Here is an 11,592-nt window from a genome sequence, read left to right as displayed (position 1 = left end):
TATATTGATATTTAACATTTGTCGGTAATAATACGAAATCAATACTAATAAATTTAATTCTTTAATTATCTTAATTTTTTTTCTTAAAATTAAGTTATATAAATATAAGAAATCAAAAGCATATACATAAATACGTATAATTTAAATAGTATTTTCAGTACTTCTCTTGTATCAAAAACTTTTGAAAAATTAAACTTTTTTTGTTTCAATTCCTAAAATATCGATGATTTTGATTGCAAATGTGATTGTTATGTAATACTATTAATCACGTTTTTAGTATTTATATAATCAAATAAATGTTCATAATCCTTTCTAACGGGTCGTCGAAAATTGATTAAATAATAAATTGTACTTATTTTAAAATATTAACGTGTAAAGGAAAATATCTTTGCAAACATATTTAATATTATAAGGATACGAAAAAATATGTAATGTAATAGTATAAAAATCGAAAGTATTTATTTTAATTAGTCTTAATTTAGTATTAAAAGAATATAAATGTAATTATATGTATACATATTGTACAAGGTAGTAATATCATAATCTTATATAGAAACAGTATTTATGTCGTACGTTTACAAAATAATGTTTAAAAATACTTCTCATTTTATAAATATACATTTGTGCTAAAATAACATAATTATATACTTATTGAAGAGCGTATTTTTATACTTTCTCTATTTAAAGAAACCATTCTGGGTAGTTAAATAAAGAATGTAAGAATATATCGCAGAAGGTTATCAATATCAAATAAAACTGCGATCGCTGCCGTCTCCACCTATGGATCGCTTCCGGCCAGTGTTACTTTACGCGTTCTCTATGCTGCGTCATTTATCATTGACGGCCGTTAAATCTCGATACCACGGTATACCACGGTAGTTAGTGACAGATAATAACGAAGTCACGGGTCTCGATACGATGCCCATTTTCAGACGCGAGAACCATCGAATTTTCCCGATAATCAATTTTCGAGAGAGAGGAACTCGTGATCGCGTTCGTATCTCTCGAGTCGGTTGACCTTATCACGCTTGCCAGATTAGCGTCAATCGTTTTGATGAGTGTTGCTGCCAGTGTCAGTCAGCAGTGAACATATTCCGTGCATCGTCTGGAAAATGATGGTCACCGTGGTCCAGGCGAAGCTCGCGTCGATGATCATCATCGGCGTTGGCAGCTTTGTCGTTGGTGTTGCACCGGTGTGTTTTGTTTCACGCGTGAGATATCTTCAACAGAAGCTCCTTCTCTCTTGCACACTGTGTTTTGGTGGTGGCGTTCTGTTCGCAACTTCTATTCTGCACATGTTACCGGAAACACGGGAATCTATGTCTAAACACGCAGAACTACTTTTTTCATGCGGATTTCTTCTCTTGTATCTTATAGACGAATGTGTCCATTATTTTTGGGGCAGTGAAGACCAGCATGTTCCGCAGGAACATCGTTACGAAAACTCGAACTGGAATAATGGAAACCAGGCGTACGTATATAAGTACATGCACGATTCTGTTTAATATATCGTGATAATCAAAGATTACTTGTTTAAGAAAAGGATTCTGGAGTATTCTATTGGAGTATTCTATAGCGATACGATGATTAATGGCACTTTCGTATCGGAATGGAATTTTTTATATTTAGTTGTAGTGTTGCAACTACGAATTATGTTTACAAGCACTATTTCAAGTTGCTGACATGTCATTTAGAACGTAAAAATTAATGGACAATAGACCGATACACAGAGTAATAGACCACAAATTGAAGATTTTATATGTCATTTCTTTTTATATGGTTGTTTCTTGTTATTCAGAAAATTCATTTTCATTTTACTTTTCTAGAGTACATATACATATACCTATAAAAGTATATTGATGTAGTATGTATATATTTACATTGATAAATATTAATATATTAGTACACATATAACATCGTATATAATTCTACGTTAAATAACGTGAAGAGTTTCTTAATCAAGTTTACGAAAGTTTATCAATTAATAGATAAAATTTGTTATCTGCTACCTTACAAACTATCTTTTGTCTCATCTACTTAACTTTGATTCTCTTCCAAAAATAAAGGTTTCGATATACTTGTCAACAGTGACGTTTAATATTTTAGCAATTTTATCTATTGCAGAATAATAGCAGTTTATTTTAACCGGTTTATAAGATTTCTATTTCTAAAATAGCAACTTACATTTGACTTTTGTATTTAACTAGTTGATTATTTCGTCTGCAGCTTGAATGAATCAGCCAGTAGTAGGGTAATCCTATGTTTAATCCTAGATCGTCTAATAATATACTCCGTGTCTTTGTAAATAACTGATAATGGAAGAGGAGCAGGAAAGTGGTGAGAAGTAGAAATGATATGTTCTTGCGCTTGTCTTCTGATAACTGTGTAATTCTTTTGTTATTTTAATATTATTGGTCGCTTTGGTGTGAAAAATCGGCATAATCTTTGTATGCGGAAAATCGAACGTTAATACGAAGATTGAACATTAAATCAGAAAGACTGATTTATCATTTGATTATCATTGCGATAGGTTGGGTATATATATATGGATAAATCGAAATGGGTTTAAAATTGGTATGGATCATTTTTTACATTTTTGTAGTATATATATATATATATATATATATATATATATATATATATATATATATATATATCATAAACAGCAATTTTACTTTTTTTCATAATTAAATGAATTACAATAAAATAAATACGAATTTTCTATCAAAATGCGTATGTATACTTTCTCTTTGTATTTGATGAGATCAATTGAACTACTTTGATATGGTACTAATCAAATGCAATACAATTAAAAGATATTAACACGAGATTATCTTTCATTACTGATACCGTCTGTTTTTTTCCAAGCTTGATATAAGAATCGTTTGCACGAAGACTAAGCTGATTTTACGTCGACAGATTGGCTCGCCGCTTTAAAATTCATCTTGCGAGATATTAATGTTCCAAATATTATTTAACTAGGAATTTAATTAAAGAATGTCCAGGAACGATGTTACAAGATATAATTACGGTAAAATGAATATAAACGTGGCTCAGAATACCGTGGCCATGGTCTGCTGGTATAAAACGAAATTCACACAGCGTATAAAACGTCTCGAGCTGTTATATCTTTTCTAGCAATGATAGATTGAATTACCAGCTGGGATCAATTGAAATTTCATTTGTGCTAGTTGCATCAAAGTCGACTGATGAACCGGCCATTCGTACGTAAAGTGAAAGTCAATTGTGAAAATGGATTTGTGGATTTACAGGGAGCGATGCCGGAGTCACTCGCATCAAGTGAGCTATAACACGGGTACGCGGACTGTCAGAGGCGTCCCCAATGCCGACTTTAATACGTCTTATCAGACGAGTCTAGACGGAAACGGAATGGTCAGCAACTGGGAACGCGAAGGTTACGGAGCGGTACAATATACACCGACCGCGCCACGTCATTATAACAACGAAGAGACGTTTTTATGCCATGGCAATCATTCAGAGCCGTGCTCAGATTCCAATACCAACATCATGGGACTTTTATTGGCGCTCACGGTCCATGCTGTCCTCGAAGGACTGGCGGTTGGCCTGCAAAAGGCTACGTCCGAAGTGTGTAATGCTTCCAAATAGTGTAAACGTGATACGGACGATACGATATGGCGATAAATCGAGGATATCTATGCATTTATGGGGAATATAATTTTTGTATAATCTTTGATTACAGGTATTTTTGTTAGTTGGAGCAGTAGCTTCCCATAAGTTCGTCGTTGGATTCTGTTTAGGATTAGAACTAGCCGGGGCTAATAGCACTCTTTTTAGGCTCGTACTAGCAATCTTTGTATTCTCCGCTGGATCTGCAGTTGGTATAGGAGTCGGAATGTTAACATTCAAAGTGAGTAAGAAATTTACGTCTGTTTAACTTGGTTCTAATTTACAATCAATATGGTTCTTTGACCTATGCTTAATCCAATTTCATACAAATTATATTTCCTCTTTGTATATCTAGATATTTAATAAAAATCGAAAAAATGATTTAAGAGCTAAGAGTTTAATCAATTGTAATTTTTGAATAATATTAATAATTTAAGTTTAATCGTTCTAATTTCTGAAAAAGACTAATTCTAATTAAAATGATTTAGTTGATTGAAAAATGAACGCAAGAGGGTTAAATCCTAGGAATAGAAAACAGTAATTTGCGTAATGATTTGTGTAGATGCAGAATAAGTGGACAGACGTAGCTGTACCGATTCTTCAAGGTTTAGCAGGTGGAACGTTATTGTACGTAACGGTTAGCGAAATCTTGCCAAGAGAGAGGGCGAGATGGCACAGAAATCTGCGACGATCCGCCGGCGTTTGGCAGCTCTTGTCCGTGATTCTTGGCTTTGTCGTTATTTACCTTTTGAATAACTACGTGGCAACGTGAATTTACAATTCTACTTTTAGCTATTTGATAGAATAAATTGTTCAACAAACGAAATTCAACAGTAGCGTATCAAGAACTACAAGGGAAGAAAAATGTTACGCGAGCTTCTCTGGAATAAATTTACCCGAGAAGCTATCTTTATTCAGGTTTAAATACAAGTTTCACGTACACGGAATATCGTGACGAGAAAGAGATACAAAGAGCTGGAGCAATTGAATGAGGAGAGACAAAAGAGAAAAGATAACGCCCTTTAAAATATTGTATAAAAATAGAATGTTGCAACGAAATCGATAAAATGTTTTAATTCTCGTTTGTTCTATTTTTTTACACGTTCACAGTTTGTTGTTTAAAGAGTATAGAATACAAGTTACAGTACCTGCAGCTTGGATGTTTGCGATGAATTTATGAAAGGATTTCCAGAATTATGTAGGACAGAATTTTTATTTTTTATAAAGTAAAATTACGTGTAGTTTTATCAAGTTGGTGTTTACCAAATATTATAGGCGTGAAATTGAAGTTCATCCGTCAAGTTACCATACAAAACACAATTATGTTTGTATCGCGTATTTCATTAATTTTCATCAAAATGAATCATCAAAATCAACAATAAGAATAATACGAATCACTAGTTACATCGCGCAAAACAGATAATGAATACAATTAGCGAAATAGATTATTGGCATATTCGCTCGTCAATAATCACCTAAGTAATTCGTTAATGTTAACGATTACAATCACTAGCGTGAATAAAATCTACCATTACTTTTATTTTTATACGTATACCTCCGCTTTATGTAGCGAGAATGTCTGAGTAAGTGGATGATCGAGGGGAAAAGTAATAAAACCTATGTCATGAGATCTGCAGCTTCAGCCCATAATTACATCTACATTACCGTTTATAAATATCAGGACACTTACAGAAACTAAGATAAACATAAGATATATTTATTTAGATAATTAACATAAGATTTATTTAGATAAATTTATATAAAATTATAATTTATTTAGATAAATAACAGAGATATTTATTTAGAGTTAGCTTATATAAAAATCTAGTCTACGAATTGCCAATCTTTTTTGATCATATTCACAAAACTATGATTTTGCGCTGAATTTACAAATTATTAATCTTCGTTTGCATATCAACGGAATCTCACGTAATTCAATATTTAGCGGAGTGGCGTGGGGGTTAACTTACCGCAAGTTACGCCACCGATCAACTCGGCTATCCTCCTCTGACTATGCAACGCGCACCCTAATCTACGTTACAGTAAGCATTTACCATCGCGTTCATTAGCATCAAGTTGTTGCTGATTCCTTGGCAAGATTAGCACAATCGATTCGATTAACGTGTACGACACGACGAACAACGAAGAAGATTTTACGCGATAACAAACGTGACAACGAGAGCTTTGTACATCCAACGAAGCTTTGACCGAATCGAAAGACGTATCTCTGTCATCATCAAACGCAACGACGCGACGCATTGAACGCGAATTGTGAATTATTCGGTCTGTCACCACAGAGATTGGGAAAGTGACGTATCTTTATTAGCATCGTTGTCATTTCCCCTATCGTCAGAAGCTACCCCATTGACAGAATTTGACTAATCGTTCGTTTTCATCTCTTCTTTTATCCATTTGATCTGTCCCATTTCGTATCTTTTTTTTGTTCTTTTTTTTACGCTTGTTCGAAAAGTGGTATGAAAATATCGTATTATATTCATTTTTATATAATTGATTTTATTTTAAAACATGCAGGTTGCTTTTTTAATACCTTTCTCTTTTACGCTTGTTTGTTTTAATTAATTATTTGCAGCTGTATCATAAGTATCATCGAAATCACAAGTTGGTTTTATAAATTTTCGAAAACATTAATCTGCTTTAAAAATTGTCTTTCAATTGTAACATAACGGATAATCGATCGTTTTACTATTTCTGTGATCTCTGCGAAATATCTGTACTTGCATAAAATACGTATGTATATACATTTCCAGATTGGTATCGAACTTTACCAATATAATCATTAATAATCATTACGGTGCCAATGAAATTTTAAAACGTAGTATATTCGTAGAACGCGTTTACAAATGTTCGAATATTCCCAGTGAATCGCCGCAAGTAAACCGTACGTAGTGTCGTTCGATATCTTCGATAACAACTTCTCTGAGCAAGCGAAAGTTTATCCAAAATTCCCCTTATCGAAAGTATAATCCGCAGGAGAGTAAAACTGTTGGAGGAATTTTCTTGAAACTTCACGAAATCTTTTATGCGGCTCACGTGGAGGGAGCACGAACGTTCAATCGACTTTAAATTCCCTAATAAAGGATCGAAACGCGAGTTCTCGCGATAGCGTGGCAAGCAAGACGATGACAGTGAACTTGATCCGATCTGATATCATCGAGTATCAAGAAACCGTGCTTATCTTTCGCTATAGTGACCCAACTTTCTGCTTCTGGCTGTGAGAGAAATCAATGCATTTTGTCGACGAAGAAATAAACGGAGCTCGTGCATTGAATTTGCGATCGGTCGACTCCAAAAACATCGAAGGACCAGCAATTACATGGAAATGAAATTTCGATGTTATCGTCGTTGGTTTTTCTGGGATTTAGTTTGGAGTTTGAAGTGGTCGTTTCGAAGCTTTCATCGATTCTCGTTTGATTCGTCTTGAACGCATTACGGTTCGCTGTTTATTCCCTTCGAGTTCAGCGTTCATGAATTTTACAACGAGATGGTGTGACAGAAGATCGAACTTCTTTTAATGTAAAAATACTTTTGTGAAATTGCATCGTTTCATTGAAGAAGATAGGCATTACAAAATTACACGGTTATTTGTTGATCATCGTTAACTGTTTCTTCTCTTCTTTACTTTTTTATTCCTACGTATTTTTTAAATTTGGTAGGAGAAAGTAGTATAATGTCGACCAAAGTTAATTCTATTCCGTACAGTATAGTACAATACGGTCCCATATTATTTACTTTACTATTAAAAATTTTAATTTAAAAATATTATTAAAAATGATTAAAAAATTAATTTAATTAATTTTTGTACATGATCCGAGACATTAAACGTAGAACGTTATTTTTCGGAATAATATCTGCTTTTTCGGATAATTAATTATTCTAGGCGACGTCGTCAGCATTAAAACTAGACGTTCGCAACAGGAAACATAAGAGGAATTGCAGGAATGACAGGGAAAAGTTCGTGATATTTCCGATTTATTTATCAGAGGCTTTGATTATGAGATATATATTTAATAAACATTTACCGACTTTCCTCTCATCAGTTCGTGTACATCGCAAAAAAAAGCAGATATTTATCGATGCTAATATGGATGAGATTAATGTGTACTCTGGTAAATATTGACCAGCATGAAATACATCGTTCAATGTGTAAATTCTAAATCGGTTTACCCAGTTTCAACAACGACGTAAAATTTTCAACGAATCATTAATAAATACCCATACACGTTGAAAACACATTCCCTAAATACGTTTATCAAAGAGTAGAGATTATTAAAGAGTGGTTAATTCAAATTGAAATGGCGAATATTTTGTTTAAAGAAATCGAACTATAATGGACAAAAATTGGAGATGGTAGAAAGTATATTCGTTTGCTTCGTTGAAGGAAATTCGTTCCTGTTATTAGCTCCTCGATCGAGAACATATTTTACGACAAATAGAAAACGTAGTACTCTCGTTCTACTCTCTTTCCACTTTTCTTTCCTTCATTTCTTTTTTCTTCGCCGATCGAGGCAATTTCTTGGCCACCGAACGCGTAAAAGAATTCCACAGACTTCTTCCGGTAATAAACCAACTAATAGAAAACTTCATTCCACCAAGGCAGAACGATCGGTGCGATTTAAAATTAGCCGGTCGCTTTTAACTGGAACAAGATAAATCCCTTCCCCGGGCGGAAGTAACGAACGCGATTACGAGAGGGAAGATAAAACGAACCACTTAGGGCACGAATGTATTCCAAGAAAGTGCTGGATTCAAGTAACTCGCTAATGGATTAAATTCTCCGGCGTAATTTCACGTTCTAAACAATCGATGCGCGGGGAAGGATCCCGTCATGGGAAACAGGCCAGCGAGACAGGAAAAGAAAACGTTCAAACCGACTCTATAATCGCGCTGCAATTACCGTCAGGCAGTGGACTCACGAATTTTTCGCGAAAGAACGCCCGTGAAAGGACAGCCCGCCTCCATTTCGTAAATTGCACGACGAATGGAGAACTTCGTGCTTGAAACGCCGACGGATAATTAAGACTTGTTTGTAACTGTTAACGGCCCTGAATAAAAAGTTCTAAAAAAAAAAAAAAAAAAAAAAAAGAGAGAAGAAGGAAATAAAAAAAGAAAAATTTCGAGAGAAATGATACGACGTTATTTATGCACGTTGCTATTGTTCTTGCCTCGCGGAAATTAATATGGAAGAAACGCAGCCGGAAATTCGAAGTCTTTACGACAAAATGTAAAAGTGCTTTTTGTGCAATTGTACTTGTTAAGATGTAGAAGGTTTACGCTTGGCCAGGTTCCGTGATAGCCGACGATATATGTTAACCGATGATGTATTTTAAATTCTTAATATCTTACGAACGCTGTGAGAGTAGCTGTGCGTCATCTTTTTGCTCGGTAAGAAGCAAAAATGTGCTTTAAGGACCAGCTAGTTGTGTAGACGTGTTAACGATTTAAGGGTGATTATGATATGATAAGTAGCGATCTAAAATCTTTAAAGGATCTTAATAGTTTAATAGAAGAATCAAGTAAATGTAAAGATAAGTAAAAATCGTAGAGAAAATTCGAGTTGATATAATCTCTAAAAGAGCAGTTCATATAAAAAGGTTTTCTACGAGTAATGAAAAGAAAAGTTATATTCTTAATACCTTGTAATTCCTATTTTGATATTGAAATTATTTTAACTTTTTTGATTATATTCAAGTGAAACACCAAGAAGGATATGATTTGTAATATTTTTCTAAAAGATAAAAAGATGAAAGCAACTACCTGTAACAAATAAAGCAAATTAATATTTCTGTAAAGTATACAGCAAACAGGCTTACATATTAGTATTTAAAAAGTTGAATGGTACGATTGTTCGATAAATCTGAAACTTTAATCTGTTATTTCCTATTGCTATAGATTGTATTGCCCAATAAAACAATGACGTGCAACCAGATTTGTATTTATAGCAAAACAAAATGGAGAGGAAATGGAAAGCTGCAATTTTTCAAGGTTTTAATAGGAGTTGGGAAAGGTTATGTATATGGCTTTCGAGCTTATCCGTTCCATTAACGGCGTTGAAAAGCAGCAATAAAATAAATGGAGCATTGCCCTGCGAGAAACAAATCGGGATTTAGACCTTTTGATGCTTTTCAATTCACACGGGAAAGCTCATTAATTTTATCCGTTTCTCCGGTGACTTTCTATAGTGAACAATTTGAGCTTGGAAAATATTATTCAAATTCGTACAAATATTTAAAAACTAATTAAATATTTTAAGATACTATATAAAATTGTTGTTTCTCTTTTTGGTGCTCTTTTACACGAGTTTCTTGCTAAATATTTGGTGCAAATAAACGAATATTTACTTCATGGCTATTTATTCTCTAAACAGAATAATTTCCACAATTTGTATAATGAAAATAAGTAACGAATATTATTACATTCTGCAAATTACTAATTTATAGCATGATTGTTCCATTAAAAAAAAAAAAAAAAGAAATGATTATCTCAACTTGAGAGATATCGTTTATCAATGAAACAAAGCAGAATGCACAATGAAAACTTCGATTAAAGTTGCTTCGATGAACTATAAATATCCTGTGGTTGTATTAAAAAGATACAATAACGAAATTTATTGTTTGTACAGCAGCAACCATAAATGAAATATCGTCCTTTGAAATTGAGCACAACCAGCAGGCTATCGAACACACACTTCGCGTAATTCATCGTATCATGTGTTGCATTACAATAGCAGCACGTATTCACTTTGTAAAAATTGTTAGTAATCAACTTAATAAAATTGCATCAGCTTAACACGTTCACCGAGGATTCAATTTTCATCGAATGCTGCATTGTAAGAGATAATATATTTGAATATAATAGCTATCTGTATATCGTAAAATTTTACCTATGCCTGTTATGAATCATTATACAAATTTTTTCCACATTTTCACGGTTAGTGTATTAATTTTCCAGAATAAATCATTCTACATCGAAGGATTATAAATGGTCTGTGAATTTTTATGCATTAATATGAAAAGTAAAGGAGTAAAAGTTCGTAAAACGCGAACAGTGTGTTCATAAAAATATTAATTCGCATAAAAACCTACAGCCTAATTATGACGAATGTAAATGACTTAGAATATTATTATGTTCGTGGTAAAATGGAATTTCGGCAAATAGAAATCCTCCTATAGCTACATTAATATTTTAATTAAATAACTATATTTTAATATCTATCACCTTAATAATAAAGTTCTTACGTAAATTTACGTAATTCTACAAGGCAATCACTTGAAAAAAAAAATAACGAAAAGAAATTGAGAAATTTCTATCACGCTTCGACTACCTATAACAACAGCTGTCAAAGGAGTGATAGATCTTTAGCTATCGGGATTCATTTTTCATCAGACTTCATTCGAATAATGCGTCACTGGCCCTGGAATATTAATCATTGCTTCTGCAAAATTTTGTAAAGATTTCATGGCTTTTACTGTGTTAACATAACAACTGATTTAAAGTGCTTGATAAAAGTCTAAAGGAACTACCACGTTGTATTTCTTTCTTTTTTTTTTAACTATGTCTATAGAGATATTAAGTAGTTTAGTTGTGACTACAACCGAAATGAGATTCTCATCTTATTGTCCGCGCGAGACTTTCGACTTTCCAACGGTATCTTTTTTTTTTTATTCGAATCATTAACTCGTTCTCGTGTACGTAATACGATGTCCCAGTAAATATAGCAGATACTGAAGCGTGCACTTCACGAGCCCTTAACTCTTACTTTCTTTCAGCAAAGTTATTGATCAACCTGGCATCGTTTCATTAACTTTAAAAATAACCCTGTGAAAATAAGTATTCAGAGTAACGAAGAGGATCAGAGCACGCACTCTTCTTCCGCTGATCGATTTGTTATATCGTTCCTGAAAAATTAATTTCACGAATCAGGCT

The 11,592-nt window shown here is 33.3% G+C and overlaps 1 protein-coding gene across 1 annotated transcript; it reads left to right on the top strand.

Annotated features, from left to right (window-relative positions):
• Nucleotides 1-725: 725 nt before the first annotated feature.
• Nucleotides 726-5,278, top strand: LOC117233319 (zinc transporter ZIP3). The gene is made up of 4 exons (XM_033493504.1): nt 726-1,471; nt 3,273-3,606; nt 3,722-3,889; nt 4,211-5,278. Exons 1-4 carry the CDS (start codon nt 1,113-1,115, stop codon nt 4,418-4,420), a joined length of 1,071 nt encoding a protein of 356 aa, XP_033349395.1. The 5' UTR covers nt 726-1,112; the 3' UTR covers nt 4,421-5,278.
• The last annotated feature ends 6,314 nt before the right edge of the window (nt 5,279-11,592 follow it).

The sequence above is a fragment of the Bombus vosnesenskii genome, unplaced genomic scaffold, assembly GCF_011952255.1.
Source record: "Bombus vosnesenskii isolate JDL3184/JDL3185 unplaced genomic scaffold, Bvos_JDL3184-5_v1.1 scf7180000013295, whole genome shotgun sequence".
In the NCBI taxonomy this organism is placed as follows: domain Eukaryota; kingdom Metazoa; phylum Arthropoda; class Insecta; order Hymenoptera; family Apidae; genus Bombus; species Bombus vosnesenskii.
The sequence above is the reverse complement of the archived record's forward strand: the minus strand, read 5'-3'. Positions and strand labels throughout refer to the sequence as shown.

Bases quoted from the DNA above. Each gene is read 5' to 3' on its own strand.
- LOC117233319 (XM_033493504.1), top strand. From the start codon at position 1,113: ATGATGGTCACCGTGGTCCAGGCGAAGCTCGCGTCGATGATCATCATC. The intron at 3,607-3,721 runs GTGTGTAATGCT...CTTTGATTACAG, and splicing joins TGCAAAAGGCTACGTCCGAA to GTATTTTTGTTAGTTGGAGC. The intron at 3,890-4,210 runs GTGAGTAAGAAA...TGATTTGTGTAG, and splicing joins TCGGAATGTTAACATTCAAA to ATGCAGAATAAGTGGACAGA.